Consider the following 17,124-nt stretch of genomic DNA (forward strand, 5'->3'; position numbering starts at 1 on the left):
TCACTTCATAATTCAAATGTATTGTTATTAATAACACAGCACACAACGAACATTGGATCTCTAACTATACCACCCTCAAAAACTGGATTTTTTTTCTAGATCTTTAAACATATCCTCTAAAAAAAACAAAACAAAAAAAAAACCCTTTTCCAATATCCCATCCAGAGCCCTTCCTAAGTTCAGATAATTTTCTACATTTTTTTTTCTTCTTTTTTTTTTTTTTTTTTACACTTTTCCCCATCTCCCCCCCCCCCCCTGAAATTTGCCCCACTAAAAAAAAAAAAAGTTAATACAATGAAAGAAAAAAAGAAAAGAAAAAAAATCACTTCTAAGCAAGGGGGCAGAGTTTTTTCTACTATGTGTAGAAAAAGAAAAAAAAATCACAAGCACAAAAAAGGTGCAGATAAATAAGTGTTAGGGAAAATCATAAATCATAAAACAAAAAAAGGGATCATGTTGCTAGGGTTTTTTTTTCTTTGAAAGTCAGACTGACATCAAGAGCTAGGCATATCTCACCTCATGCATCCCGGTGTCTGGACTTTGCATGAGGATGCATGGGTAATCCTGAAAACAGGAAATGTCCCATTGGAAAAAGAAATGAAAATGTATATAAAGATATTAACCAACAAACCATCGTTACTGCCAATGAGAGCTATCAAAGGGCAGGAACATGTCTGTGTGTGCATTTTGAAGCCAGGGCAGACTCACACTTTGGGCTTCCTCTTCTAAGTGTAACGGAGTTTGTGTGGCGCTCTCCCCTTGGCCAGAAAACACATGGCCCTGTAAGAAGTCACTCCACCGGTTTGGGAGAGATGGGAGATTTTTTTTCGGCTGGAGAGCGGGACAGTTTTAGCTTTCCTCCAAAGGGTGGGGGTGTCTGTGTGTGTTTGAGATGGTAGACGTCAGGGGGGGTAGTGGCAGATCAGGGAAGCGGGCATTAAAGTTTGACTCAGGCATCTAGGGGTCCTCCATGGGATGAGGAGGTATGGAGGGGGTGCATTTTAGGGGAGAGGGGTGCCGACTTATAGCTGGAAACCCTCCATGGGCGCCTCCTGCTGGGGGAAAAGGTACTGCTGGTTGGCCTGGTCCACCTGAGGGGCTAGGCTGTTGTCCTCGTCCTCCACCCCAAAGTAGTGCTCGATTAGATCGAAAGCCTTCTGGTAGATCTCCTGGTTGTCGTGGCTCTGGAGGAACTCGATCTTGTCGAGACCTGGAAAAACAATTTATGGGTCAGTGACAAATAAAGGTTGGCAAGATGTCAAATGGTGTAACCACAAAAAAATGATAAATATTACATTCTTCATCCACCTACAGTGTATTTAAGTGGACTTATACATATAATTACTTAATTTAAAAAAAAACATCATATTAACTTTTTTTTTTAAATTATTTCTACATTTACACATTTTGTCAGTATTGAGCAGAACATATTCTAAATACAACCATCTCTTCCAAAAGTTTAGACAAATTATGTAAAATTTGTTATATATCATAATGTTGCAATGTAAACGTGGAATGTATTTTTTCTCATTTTAGTTCACATTTATTTCCCTGTGTATAATCAGATTTTTATGGGGGGGGGAAATACTGGTTACACCAACTGACACTGGTCAGTTCTGGTCAGGGGTCCTTTTTTGACCTCAAATCATTTTCAACATACGATTAATATAGGTTAACTTTCATAGAATTGCTTATAAATGTAATCTTTCTTCATTTTTATACATTATACATTTTTATATTTTGCTGTCATCTAAAAATGTACAATGTTTTCAAAACATAATTTTCACTAAAAGTTGTCATAACCTACTACTACTGTGCATTCCCATCAAGACATTTTTTCCCCCACTATTACTACTGAAAAAAAAAAATCAGGTTTTATTACTTTTTTTTCTCTTGAAATGAGGCCTAATTTTATATTTTTTTTGACTAAAATGGACCAATAACAATGGAAAAAAGAAAGAAAATGATATATCAATGTGTGAGTCATGAGTTGCCTTAACAGGTGAAAAAAAAAGTTGGTAATTTTTTTTCCACATGTCCTAAAACCAGTCAAATGTCATGTGGTCCTTTTAGACCCCTGAGGACCATGGGTGTATAGACAATGGGAGCAGTACACAATGTAATATAATACAATTTTTGTACACAACATTAAAAGAACATCACTGCTACATGTGTCACTGGTAATGAGTTTCCTACCATAGGCTTCTTCAATGAGGCTGCAGTAAGGATTAACTCCACTGCCGTTGTTCTCCTGCTTGGCCTCCTGCTCCCCCAGCCTCAGGATGTTCTCCAGCCCGTTGAGAGCCACCTGAACGATCTTAGAGTCCATCACTGTCAGCAGGTCACACAGGGGCTTAATGCAGCCCAGGTTCACCAGATATCTGTATGGACACACACACACACAGATACAACGCATTTTCAGATCTGACCCTTAATGTTTACACCGCCCTCGCTCTACATCACAAATAAACTACCATTAATCAGCTTAGAAGTCAGAAAAAGGACGCTCATTCTAAATGCACAACTTGTTTGAGAAGAGTTTTCTTTCAGTATCAGTTATTCAGTGATAGTCATCTCTACATTATATGCATTGTTTACATTGTAAACAGGGATCGAAAAAAAGGTAATTTTGCATACAATTTTGAAAACAAATATAGGATAAAAAAAATAGGACTCAAGTTGTAGCCAACAGCGAGGTAACTGCCTCACAACATTACTGTGTACTACCTGTCTGGATCCCCAAAGCTTCCGAATTAATGAATTGAGGGTTAGAGCTTTATTATCCTGCACAATTGGAGCGAAAAACTATCAACAGTGTGTGTGTGTGTGTGTGTGTGTGTGTGTGTGTGTGTTGCATTGTTATTATTTGTTTAAAACACTCAGACCATCCCATCAATATGGTTCAGGTGCTTTTCACACAGCGACATTAGATTTGATTATACTGTACAGATTGAATGAAGTACAAATGTCTTCTAATTAATCAAATGTATTTTAGTTCATTTAAGATAATATATCTTCATGGTTCAATCTTATTTAGCCCAGAATGCTCAGCACCATGACACCTCCTTGTGCATAATGCTGCGTGACTATTCACTTTTCAAATCACGATTACTCCGTGGGAATAAGTAGGTAAATCCAAATTAAATTTCTTTATTGTGTCAGTCTGTCATTGTCAGATAAAAATCTGATAATTCATTAACAAATACTACAATACATGTAAAGAACTTGGTACTGACCAAGGTTAGTTTGGGATTTCTTCATTAGTTTTAATTTCGTTGTGATTTTTTGTTTCCCAGTTAGTTTTAATTAAAAATGCTTAGTTTTAGTTTAGTTTTTGGGTGCCAGATTTTAAAAAAAGTCACAATAAATGTTGCCTTTATATCCCTTGTCTTATCCATCTCCGCTCCAATAAGTTTATTAAGTCATAAAACCAAATATATGAAATTGATTTCATTTCAACCAAAAAGGTTTACGTATGCGAAAAGTTGACAAAGACGAAAACTAAGGACATTTTCACTATAATTTTAGTTAGTTTTGTAACCACACAATACAGTTTCAGTTAGTTTAAAAAACAAACAAAAAAAACCCTCGTTTCTATTTTTGTTTCAGTTAATGAAAATGTTTTTTAGATTCTAGTTTTTGTTATTTCGTTAGTTTTCGTTAACTATAATAACCTTGGTACTGACAGGACTTGGCTGACTAAACAAACAGAAACAATAATCTCATCCAAATGTTGTCATGTGATATACTGTAGTTTATATACTGTAAGTCTGACCTGATCTGTTCTGGTGTTCCTCCAGAGGTGGCGTTAGTGATGGCCCAGGCCGCCTCCTTCCTAGTCCTGAACTCTGCTTTCTGTAGAATGTCGATCAGCACGGGGAAGATGTTGGCATCAATTACCGTCTGTGGGGGAACGACAAGATATAAAATCAGGGGCGTGTCTCAAAAAGCAGCTTCAATGTAGTTGCAGTCAAGGCCAAAAATATTACCCCTGCAGTTCTGCCAGACAATGCACCACTTCTCCCAGAAAATTATTGTAATTGCACATACTGGTATTCACATGTTCTCCATGCTCAGTGTGGTATACATAGACACACAATACAAATGTTGAATCAACTTTTCTCAATTTTAACTGGCTGCAAGTGTGATTTCTACATTGCCAGCACCTGTTACTTGCCACAGGTGAGTTTAAATACAAATTAAAGGAGCACCACATGCTTGAAAAACAATTATTTCTAACAATTTTGAAAAGTACCAATTTTGTCCATTTTTGGAGTTCTGTGTAGAATGATATGAGATTTGGCTTTTTTTGCTGCTTTTTTGTGTTGCAATAAACATGTGTATACCAAAGCATTTGTAATTGCAACAATTTTCTGGGAGAAGTGGTGCATTATCTGACAGAAGTGCTACTGTGTCTTGGGTGCAGAAGGACTGTAACAAACCTTTTTTCTAAAAATCGACGAGCGACAAATTTAGCAACTTTTTCAGATCATCACAGAAAAAAAACAAGTATTATATTGTAATAAATTCCCATGCAGGCTGCTCAGAGTGTTGCTGCTCTTCTGTCTACAACATGAGTCTCTCTTCTTACACCATGCACAAACAGGAAGGTGGTCAGCCAACCACTAAGTTTGTTGCAAATGATGCTTGATCCAGTCACCAATATGCAAATGCACGTATGACATCATCTGGCGACTTTTAGCACTTGTTAGTCCTCGCCACAGTATTCAAAGGTTGACTAATCATCTTGGGGGTTACAGCAGATTGTTCTTGTGTTGGGCAATGACTCAGATTAGATGATTAAAAATTACAACACTGATATACAAGAAAAAAAAGTTTCTCTTTGCAATAGTAAAAAGCAGTATGATTCAGAGTTATGGAAAAAAAACTAGAAAAAAAACACAGACAGAATAAATAACACTACCTGTGATTATGTAAGGTCAGAAATACTGTATGGTGCTCACATTTCAACACGTTAAGTTAAATAGATGCTTAAAATAATTGTGCTCCTTTCAAAAAAAAACTTTTTTTCCCAGTGCAATTTATTTGTATAAATGTCACATAGTGTGGTGAGTTATAAGCTCAGTGTGCACGCATCACCTGAATTTGTGCTCTGTTTCCTGCTGTGATGTTTGAGATGGTCCAGCATGCCTCTTTGCGGATGGACTCTTTAGCACTGCTGAGAAGGTGCAGCAGACAGGGCAGGGCTGAGCAGTTCAACACCACCTACACACAGCAACACAGGCGGGTCAAAAACATTATGATTATGAGAAGAAAAGGGTCACACTAAAGTTTCCCTAATTGTTAGTAAAACTAAACAAAAAACGATAAATTAATCTTGGAAAAGATATATAAACAGTACCTGGGAATTCAATGATAGAAACACCTGTCGATCCAACAATACCACAAACTAGATGTTCCAAAATAGGGCTGCACGATAAATCGGGGAAAAAAATCGCGATCTCGAGTCGCACATACACGTGATTTCATTTCTACACACATTGATTCTGAAGCATTTTATATCTCGAGTTGCATCAGGAACAAGTGCTCCCATTTCCTCCCGGATTTTTTCCAGCGCCCCTAAACGCAGCATTGCCGCTGCGCCCTCCCTCAACCAATGGTAAAGAGTCTTTACGTTAACACGTGATTCAGCGGAGGAAGCCCGCCTGCAGTTGAGTGTTTGGAACGAGTGAGTTAAAGCGGGACTGGTTGAATGGATGGCGACGAAAAGCCGACCCGAACCGACCTTGTGTGCCCAAAAAAGGTTCGCTTTCTGCGGTGTGGAAGTATTTCGGGTTTAAGCCAGACGATGACAAACAGTGTCAGGTGCATTGTAAAGTGTGTTTTGCCCTCGTTGCAGCACCGCAAGGCAACACCCCAAATCTCTACAATCACCTTAAATCTGATTCTGACAACCTAAAACAAGCAGTGTCCTCAGAGCTTGCGTCAATTCTTCTGACAAGCAACATCGACAGTGAAGATGACCCCTTAATCTGGTGGGGGCAAAATAAGGGTCAATATCCACCACGTCTGTCTGTGCTAGCGAGGAAATACCTGTGTATTCCTGCGACAAGCTCTCCTTCTGAACAGCTGTTCAGTACAGGTGGGAACATTGTGACATGTCACCGTTCGTCACTGAAGCCTCAACATGTTGACAGACTTGTGTTTCTGGCCAGGAATCTTTAAGCCAGTTCTGAAGTGCTGTGTTCAGGGCCATACACTCTACGTTCTAAGGAAATCAGACTGTTTGATATACATATGATGATAGGAGGAAGTTGTTATCAGCCGCATGTCTCAATTTTTATTTTGTATTCCAATGATATAACTACTACTATGCCCTTGCCATAAGCACTGTATTTTTTGTTTTGTCAAAGTTCATCAGTGCAATAAACATTTTGTGAAAAAAATCTTGCCAGAGAATGGTGATCTCAATTCTAAGCAAAAAAATTGTAATTCACATTTTTTCCAGAATGGTGCAGCCCCATTCCAAAATGAATGAAAAAAATGGAATTAACTAATCTCTAACGGAGTGTATCCTATTTAAAGCAACAGTATGGCTCCTTCATACATTATGGTTTCACCAAGTTGTGCGCCTGAAACCTCAGTTGAATATACAATCAGTATATACACAGTAAACTGAATATACACTGACCTGTGTTTGGATGTCATCTCCAGTGACAATGTTTCCTACAGCTCTCAAGGCAGGGGAGGCCACCTTATAGTCTGTGTGCCTGCAGAAAATGAGGTATGTTGGAGAGAGAATTTTAAGTATTTACAGGTCATGTTTACTGTGACAGAGACACCTGAGAGTATGGCTGGACGTACATGAGTAGCTCTACAAGGCGCCTGCAAACGCCAGAGTCGATGACAGCCTGGATCTTGTCATTGGGGCCGTCTGAGAGGTAGGACAGGGCCCAGCAGGCGTCTGCCAGCAAGTCTGGGTCACTGCTAAATAAAAGCCTGGACAGAACTGGCAGACAGGGTGACACCTAGACAGCACAGACGTAATACATATTTATGATGGGGGGGGGGAAACATGAATTCAACAATGCCCAAACAGAAACTTTTTTAAGTGAAACTTTTCAGAAGATTGAAGGAAAAGAGTGTTGTTTTTTCAAGGTAACTGAAATAAAAAACAGGAAACTAAAGATTTCACAACAACATGTTTGACACCCTTCAGAGGAACATTATCTCAATCTTGTCACACAGCTTCTCACTGCAGATTCAAACCATGCCAAAGTTGTACATTATTATAATTTTATAGTAGCTAATGCTATGCGTGTTTATTGCTGCCAATGAGCCATTGTTAAATGGTTTTGATTAGGGCTGCAACTAACTATTATTTTCATTATCGATTAACCTGTCGATTATTTAAACGATTAATCGATTACTTGTTTGGTCAATAAAATGTATAAAAATATCAATTACTGTTTCCCAAAACACAAGATGACACCCTCAAATCTCTTGTTTTGTCCACAAACCAAAAGAGATATTCAGTTCGTTGTCATAAAGGAACAAAGAAACCAGAAATATTCACATTGAAGAAGCTGAAATCTGAGAATTTGGACTTATTGCCTTTAAAAAACTGCTCAAAACCAATTATGTGATTATCAAAATAGTTGACGATTAATTTAATAATCGATTATTGTTCGATTAATCGAATAATTGTTGCAGCTCTAGTTTTGATTTCCCTGTGGTACCAAAAACATACCGAACAGTGCCCCAAAACTGAGGTGCATAACAAATTATGTATGAATTTCCCTAGTAAGAGTATTTAAATATACACAACTATGACCATTATTATTTTGTTTTCACACACTGCAGACATGACCTGGGGTCAACCAGCATTTACTGTTGGTTTGAATGGACCTGACCAGGTTCTTACATGCGTCTCACACTGAATGGCTTTGATTTAATCAAGTTAACACAGGTCTTTAATGATGGCTATAACATATCCATATGGCTGCTATAAAGTTAATCAGGAGTAAATATTAGCCCTGCTTTCTGGCCCCATCAACCAGAACTGCTGCTCAGAGATTGTTTAACCTAACTGTAGGGTGTAGGTTATTGAATTATCTTTTCACAAAGAGACCGAGTTAAGAAAATAAATCTTATACGGTTTGAATACTTTTCCTGTGACATTCGATCTCCAGTGTAAATATTGCAGCAACCGCTCAGTTGAGCTGGGAGTCGACAACCAGGTTTTGCAAATATCTCTATATCTTCTATGATTTAGTAATAACTATTGTTGTAGACTTGGGTATTGCATGAATGGCGAGGACAGTGAGTTAAATCCTGACAGGCTTTATTCTGCACCCGACTGTGTGTCCAATCTGTATTAACCATTATACATGCATTGCCACACTTCCATAGCAAGATATTGAAATTTGGGAAAGTTAGCAGGTCTGATCTTAAAATCTTTGGTTTTGACTTGATGAGGACAAGTGGTACCTTTTCAAAAGCAGGTGGAGGGTTTTTTCCTCTACAGAGATTAGACAGAGCCCCAAACTGCATTCCTAGTCATGGTCAATCTAGTGGATTTGGTCAGAAGCCTGAAATGATAAAGAAAGGCAACTTAATACATGAGAGTATCAAAAACTGTTATTATAGGTAGGACAGCTAAAGGCCTCAGTAAGTGTTCCTTCTACAGAGGCAAAGAAGAAGGACTTACATTAATAATGGTGGGAGGATGTTGCAGTTCAGCACATAGTCCCTGCACACCGCACTATCCCCTGCAATATTACCCAAGGCCCACACAGCCTGCAGAAAAAACAAACTTTGTTATCAATAGACATTGGGGACCGGAGTAAGACTAACAAACATCATGTCATCATGCCAAACCCGCTTTGTCTTACCTGTTCTTGAACGTCCTCAAAGTCTGAGTTAAGAAGTTCAATGAAAATTGGCACTGCTCCAGCCTCAATCACTGTCTTTGTCTGCATGGACGTGCCTGATGCTATGTTGGTCAGTGCCCAAGCTGCTTCAAACTGCAAGGGCACAAAATGTCATCGGGGAAAAGGGGCATTTTACATCATTTAACATCTTTTAAGCAGCAACCTACTTTTCTATGAGAACAAAATCATTTTAAAACTTTGACACTTTCAAAGTGGGTTTTCACTTCATCGTAGTTAACTGCATCATTCTGGTCACCTAAAATTTTTTGTTCAGCACTCGGTTGAACTAAACTCTCAGGAGTCAAATGTTTTGAATAACTGATGCGTCTTGCTAACCGAGCCATTAGCTGATAACTTAGCATCCTCCTTCCCAGTTCACTTCCGGCCCCAAAAGAGTATGACGGTGATTGCCAAAATGCACATCTTAGGGCTTCAAAACAACATTTTACAACTGAATGGGTGATGTCACGGTGACAACATCTAATTATTTTACATGGTCTATGATTGATGATAAAAGTTTATACAATGCTTTGTACAGAGCTGCAAAAATGATAGCCAATCAGGAAGTTGTTTAATGTCAAGCTATTGTCTTGCTTATCATCAGTGTACAGTGGTTTAAAACACAAATATCTAATGCAGCTTGTTTATTTACTTGGATGAAATGCATTTAAAGTTGTATGATAATGTTACCAGCTAGCATGCCAGATGACACAGGCATTTGTCAGTTTACAGGCATTTGTCACTTGAAATATTAAATATAGACCTGATAGAAGAAGAAGATTGTGCTTTTAATGCACAGTGCAAACTGCAAGTGAGCTTGTACAGACTGACCTGTAGTGTGCAGTTGACACTCTTCTTCAAGAACTCCACAAACCTCTCCACTACTCCAGGCGTGTTTATAACTTCATCAATTGGTGGGTTGGGCTCTGAAATTAACAGAAGTAAAATCGATGTAGGTTTTTTTTTTTTGCTTGGTCCATGGTGACCTCAACACCGCAAGAACACAATACATACCTTTGGAAAGTAGTTTTCTGAACTTTTGTGTTGTGGCGAGCTGAAGCTCTGGATCCTCCGAGAAAAGCATCTCCACCATGTCTCTGGTGATGACTCCTTCCTGCAACAATGCATGCACAAACACTCAACCCTTGATCTCCTCGGCCCACACTATTCTAATTATTCTCACAACTGCAGGCTGAAAAAGTGGCTAGACATGAACAAAAAAAAATAATATTCCTGTGTGAACCTCTCTTTGTCTATCTTGTGTGAGTGGTATTTGTAAAAACAGACACTTACTGTTACTGGAGAGCTTAGGTACGAGTCCACCAGTGGACTCTCAAACATGGCCTCCTCTTCATTGAGAACATCCACGTTCCTCCTCTTGAAAAGCTGTGATTAAAAGATTATCAGAGCCCACAGAGACACAGTTAAAGCAGATTATGTTCAATATACTTGGGCTACATGCCGACAGAGAAACACAGAGATAAGGGATCTGAAGAGTGGGATTGACAGGTATGGTGTAATACCTGTTGTTCTCGTTTCTGTTTCCTGAGTTGGATGCCCTCCTCCTCTCTCCTGCGCCTCATCTCCTCTGGGTTCAGTGCTTTGTTCTTGTAGCGGTTCATCCTGTAGTTATCTTTGGCGGACTGGCTGACGGCTCTGATGGGCAACAGACATAGGTAGACATCATGAGTAAAACCAAAAAAGGCAGGAACTAAGTTGCGCACCATTTGCTCAGAGCTTACATGCGTGCCAGTGAATATATATTTAGGTCAGGCAGGCTATTTCATTATAATACTTTTTAAATATAACGTACTATGTAAATATATAGCAGAGTAATGGCATCCTGACCGGAAAAGTCAAGTTCACTTTGTATGCATTTTAATCTGACCTTCTCCTTTCTTTGTCAACAACAAATTTTTGTGGAAGCTAGTCCGGCCATGCGTGAATGTTTGTGAATGCGAGTCCTTGTGTTTTTCCCAGGCGCTGCCGCTCTACACTGCTCTCATATGGCTGATATGATACTGCTCTGATAATGCCCACAGCGTTGTCACAGAAACATAATGGCTACCTGCCTATTCACTGTTGCCAGTTTTTGGACTGTTCGTGGTGACATTAGCACCATTAGCTGCTAGCCGTTGTCTCAGCCACCACTGTGATGAGAGTTGTCATGTATACTCTGAATTCATAACAGACACTATAATCGGTAATTAATTAGGGCTTGGCAATCTTATCAAATGATATAAAGATGTTTTTTTGTCTGCAATGTTTCTATTATGATGTTGAAAAACAAGAAACTGAACTGCATTACAGGAATATTTAAATGTTTTCAACAGTGACTTTGCACTTTTTTGCCAACTTAAGAGTACAGAACATACAAAAATAGGCTTTACCGTGTGGTAATTTCAAAAATACCTTTTCATTATTGAATTTCCAGAAAGCATGCTACTTCATAATATATTGTTATTAATAAAAATAGAATGTAATGATGTGCAAATCCTGTTCATTTTCTCTACAAGGTGACATTCCTTTTGACCACCCAGAGCTGGCTATTGCATATCTGCCCCGTTGGATTCATCTTAGTTGAACTTTGCAAGCACACCATGTGTAAGGACGAGTAAGTGAACATGTGACAGACAAAATTTGCATTTGTTTCCCCCTGACATCTCCTCTCTAATCTCAGAGTCATGATGATGACACAGCATGTACACAGGTCTATATATAAAAAGGCCCAGTATAAACAAGCTCATAGAAACTGGACAACACAGCCTATAAATACACACGCACACACACACACACACACACACACACAGAGAGCTAAGCTATTCATCAACTGGTCAGCTGGCGGACAGAACAAACGTATTTATTCAGTAGAGTTAAATCGCAGAGTTAGCATAAATTGGTGCCCACACAGGACAAACTGCCATTCTCAGCATTTGTGCAGTCATGCCACCAGAACAGGGCACTGGGCAGATCCCTGAGTCACCCGGGGGCTACAGGGGGGGGAGGGAGAGAGAGAGAGAGAGAGAGAGAGAGAGAGAGAGAGAGAGAGAGAGAGAGAGAGAGGAGAGAGAGAGAGAGAGAGAGAGAGAGAGAGAGAGAGAGAGAGAGAGAGAGAGAGAGAGAGAGAGAGGTGTAGAGACAACACTGAAACCTGCCACCAACACAAGGTGGTGCCAACCTTCTGTGCCAAAATCCCTCCATTGTAACAGCGGGAGTTTCCGAGGTTAATATCGGAACAAGTGGCGAAAATTGAGGTCATGTTATGGTTTGAGGGCATGAGCACAACCAGCCTCATAAAAAGCTTATGCATGTGTGTAATGTGTCCAGATGGTAAAGCCACAGGCGTGGACGTCACACGAGCACAGGTTGCGGCTGGATGCTCTAATTTCTGTACTGTTAGTTTGATTAGCTGCTGTATGTGAACTGCGCTGACTGTTTGTCGTTTGGGCTGGATGGCACAGAAATAGCCCTGCAGAGGACACGTCTGCATTGGCATTTCAGAGGAGAACATACCAAGCAAGGAGTGTCTTGAGGAAAGAAAGCAGTATGGCATGAGTTTAAAAAAGTTTTAAAAATTATGTTCCGAATATCTGGCCACACTGATAGATTGAGTTTTATTTGCTGAGGTTTTGTGTTAGATGCTACAGAGATTACTGCTAACGTCCCCAAAACAAAGGCCGTGGAATTGAAACCCTCTGTTTATATGGTGGTTGCAGAAATCACAATAGCAGATGTATCATAATATCTTCAAACACATCTCAAACAAACTACCTGAATGGCTATACTGCATCATTTATTTTGTGTGTTATTTGCTAAATCAAATCCACCCGATTAAATTTTGTCTGACCAAGTTCGGCACAACAAACAATTACTGTGCCACGCTCTATGTATACTGTAGTCCCTATGAAATAATCATGAAATTTAATTAAAGTCTGTTTGTGACAAATCAAGCACCCAGGGTGATTCAAGTCTAGGACACTCTAATGTTAACAACTAATGTAACCCAAGGGCGGGGCAATACGATTCTTGCTACAGTATGAATAATTATTATTATGACCAGATGTTTTGGTCCAGCCTGATTTCTGTGTGTTATATTTCCATGTACAATAACATGAGATTGTTTTGGACAGTTTGTACACTATTTTGTATTAATACAATGAACCAGTAATGTCACTGTAAATGAAAAATGTGAAGGTATAACAAACAAAGCGACCCTAAACAAAATCCTGTGCAGGAACAGTCTGGAAACAATGGGGGACCCCTGGCACATGCACATTCTAGTGTACACTTTAATGTTGAATATGTCGAATAATTGTGCTTACTGATGTTAGCAAGCTGTCAAAAATGTTCCATCTTTTCCTTTCACATGAAAATCACTATCTCACTTTTTTTTTTTACTGTATTGTCAAAATCTTCAAAAGAAGAACAACTAGGAATATATTGTTCACTTACTTTTTTTCCCACCAGCACTGTGAATGTTTATTGTATTATAATTGTTGCTGTGGTATTAGACTAAGCACATTGTGTTCCTCTATATATGTGACTTAAACCACATATTATGACCAATTACAACAGAAAATGGGTATTTCCTAAGGGTGCACATACTTATTTTTGCCACTGTACATCAACACACCAAGATCCTTGGAACACCATGGAAAAATTAATGTTGTGATGTTTAAAAATTGGATTGTATGGCAAGCACATCTGGTCTGTAAACTGCTGAAAAATAGCATATTTCTAAAAATCCAATGCCTCCCCCCCACCCCAATTCCCTACAGAATGGGTTTTGTGTGTATGTATTTTTTACTATAGATAATCGTGATTATCATTTTGTCCATAATCGTGCAGCCCTATAATATAATATAAGCATTAAAACTACAGTGTCACTGTAGGGTGCTGAAGAACAAGGTTACAAACATTTAGACTGTTTTATATGCATTTTTTTTGTATTTATGTATTTTATTTCAACTGCTCTGAATTTACAATATTGATGTTATTATTATAGGTTTTTACTGTTGATTGATGTTCACCTAGCACTCTTTCAACACTTATGCAAGGTATGTACTGTGAAATACGTGCCAGAAATGTTTATTTGTGTAATTTTCAATAAAGCATTGTAAAAAAAAAAAAGGAAAAAAAGAACAAGGTGTAATGCTTCAAGCTAACATAGCTAAGCTAAGGTTAGCGCTAGCCACTGCGCACACACACCTATTACATATGACTAGTAAATAGTGTCATCGCACAAGTGATGCCTTAAAGCCTTTCTGAATCGTTGGAAATCTACTGACAAGTTAGGATCGTGTTTTAGTGAACGTAGCCACCAAATACCACCGTGACCGACACACAGCTAATGCTACATAACGTTAGAAACCTCCACTGAGCAGCACTAGCGTGTTATTTTCACCTCAACAGCTAACGGCACCGCTCACAATACATGTACAGAAACACGGGAGTCACATGAGAAACTGGCAAATGATATTTTGAAATTGATAACACCTTAATACATTAAAGTATACGTGTCTTCCCACCTCAGAAAGACTGTAGCGGTACAGCGCGGTGCTAGCTTAGTTAGCTGTTAGCCAAGTTTCCTTAAGTTGGCTAACAGCTAGCATTGGCTCCTTTCTAACGCTGGAATTACACAATTACACCTCGAATGACATCTGATATCAGAAGAAACACTATCCTAAAAGTAGACCGCTTTCTGTGACGCTAAGTAAACTAGCCTAAAATAGCTCCTCATCCTGCGGTACTACGCAGAGTTAGCTACCTAGCTAGCTAACAACGTAGCTACCTAGTTAGCTGAACAACAGTGACAGGATGAGGGTTTTATAACCATGACACAGCCCGATCCTTTCACCGCCTCATACCACATCTGGACTCTAAGTTTGCCGAACAGCTTACCCATTATGTCTTATGTCGCTTGGGTGTATCAAGTCGTGAAGATGTAAATCAGTTTTAAATCCTTTCTCTCTTCTAGCTTTCCAGAATTTGCTCCTGTAAGCAATATGTCTGCCGGAGACGGAAACGTCAAAATATAACGCCGACTTCCTGCCACCAGAGGACGCACGAGCCCCACAAAAGAACTCTCCTTAAATTTAGTCACCTTCAGGACAGGATCCAGATAGTCCCTACACAATCAAATATATTTAAGTTTAGGACAACATATATGTAATTGTCAATTATTGGATAAACTGCTTAAAACTGATGAAGTTCAACAGTCCATCCATGCATTCATCATGGATGGATTAAATAAGACACATTATTAACCCTAAAACAGGCAGGAGTAGAAAATAAGTTGCAAAAAATAATTTAGTGTTATCACTTATGTCTTTAGGCCCTAAGAAAAATATTTCCACATTCAATATATATATATATGCAATATTTTGGATTTTATGAGTTGTATCTCCCAGGATACGTTGCCCAATAAAGGTATACACAGAGCCCAAATGATAAACATATTAACCCATTGAAGCCTGGAAAGCGGATACGTCGTTTTGTAGTATTTGTATAAGCTCTCAAATACCTTTTTGAATTTCATTTCTATCTGCTACAGAGGCTGAAAAATCTATTATTTAGTAGAAGAGTTGACACTTTTTTTCCCAGAATTTTCCAGAATTTCCACAAAATTAGAGGCTTATTTTAAAATCGCCCAGTGATTTTTCAGGCCTCAATGGGTTAAATAAGACACGTTATTAGCACGTAGAAGAATTTTGTTGGAATGGAAGTCGCCATTTGCCCCCAAAGCTTCCCTGTGGCTTAAGGACCTCATGCTGTACTTAGACCTGGAGAAAATTAAATATATTCTCAGGGGAACACCTATAAAATTTGTTTCTGTTTGGGGATGTATGGTTAGTTATATAGCTAAATTGAAGACACCAGAGGACGCACCAGCCTCACAAAAGACTTCTCTCCTTAAATTTATTCACCTTCAGTACAGGATCCAGATAGTCCCTATACAATCAAATATATATGCAGGGCCGGCTCTAGCCCATTTGGTGCCCTAGGTGGGATCCATTCATGTTGAACAGCTTCGCTTGCTGTTTCACGGGGAGGGGGGGCTCCTGTTGTTGTTTGCCCATGGTACCAACCAGGCTATATAATACAACTGTCTATATAATTATTCACTTACAAGTAAATTCACGGAGACTGCTAACAAAGTTAGAGACAAGACAGACAATGAAAGTGCAAACCCCACGAAAAATGTGCCTAACTTTTGTGTCTTCACACAAAAAGGCATTTTAAAAAAGATGACATCACGTTATATTTATATGGACATTGAAAATTATTATTGTTTTGTTTTTTTTCTCCCTCGAGGGTGACTGGCGGCGCCCCTCCAACAGATGACGCTCTAGACGCCCGCTTATGTCGCCTATGCCTAGAGCCGGCCCTGTATATGTGTATTCATAATCAATTTAGGACAACATATATTTAATTGTCAATTCTCGGATAAACTGCTTAAAACTGATGTAGTGGGGCAGCATAGCTCAATATATCATAAAAATCGTTAATTTTTTGATAAAAGCACCAAATTTGGCAGATGTGTTGATAATGATATTGGGAACAAAACTGGATATTGGGCCATCACAAATTCAGACCCTGGTTGTCGTGGCAGCAGTTGGTTAAACATTCCTTTCCCATTATTGACCCAGGTTAGCCTGGGTATACCCAGACTGCCTTGCGCGCTCAAATTTCATTTCGAACCTCCAGGCAGTCTGGCAACCAAAGAGGTTTCTTAGCCATTTTAGGGATCCAATCACAGAACGGGGAGGGACGGCAAGACAATGACGCGTACTACTTGGCAGTAAGGGCTGCATTTATATATAAAGGGGAAAAAAAAGAACTATATCAATATATGCGATATGATCTAATTACATATCACATTTTAAAATATATCAATATATTTTTAATATCGATATATTGCCCAGCCCTACCCTGTATGGCAAAGTTTAGATACCTCCCTGTCTTGGATCAGCTTCTTGTTTTGAAATGCTGTGTGTGTGTGTGTGTGTGTGTGTGCGCGCCACAGCCATCGTACCCCAGTGTTTTTCTCAGACTCTCAGACTGAATGTGACAGAGTAATGCAGGTGAGGTCAATTTGCTGGGAGCAGGTAGTAGTAAATAACTGCACTATAGTGTGATACAGCATTGTCCTCTGACATTGGCCCCCTGAAGGAGGCCTGGGGAGATACACCAGAAAAAACTTTAGGGGGCAATGTTGTACAAATAAAAT

The 17,124-nt window shown here is 39.1% G+C and overlaps 1 protein-coding gene across 1 annotated transcript; it reads right to left on the reverse strand.

Annotated features, from left to right (window-relative positions):
- Positions 1–285: 285 nt before the first annotated feature.
- Positions 286–15,973, reverse strand: kpna6 (karyopherin alpha 6 (importin alpha 7)). Its single transcript, XM_059350286.1, is given in 16 exon segments — positions 286–1,210; positions 2,197–2,381; positions 3,776–3,903; positions 5,101–5,226; positions 6,653–6,731; positions 6,826–6,989; positions 8,452–8,502; positions 8,504–8,552; positions 8,672–8,760; positions 8,856–8,987; positions 9,726–9,820; positions 9,909–10,008; positions 10,188–10,280; positions 10,418–10,550; positions 14,796–14,942; positions 15,894–15,973. Coding segments are annotated over 16 exon segments (1,839 nt in total). The 3' UTR covers positions 286–1,022.
- Positions 15,974–17,124: the final 1,151 nt, after the last annotated feature.

The sequence above is a fragment of the Centropristis striata genome, chromosome 14, assembly GCF_030273125.1.
Source record: "Centropristis striata isolate RG_2023a ecotype Rhode Island chromosome 14, C.striata_1.0, whole genome shotgun sequence".
NCBI lineage: Eukaryota > Metazoa > Chordata > Actinopteri > Perciformes > Serranidae > Centropristis > Centropristis striata.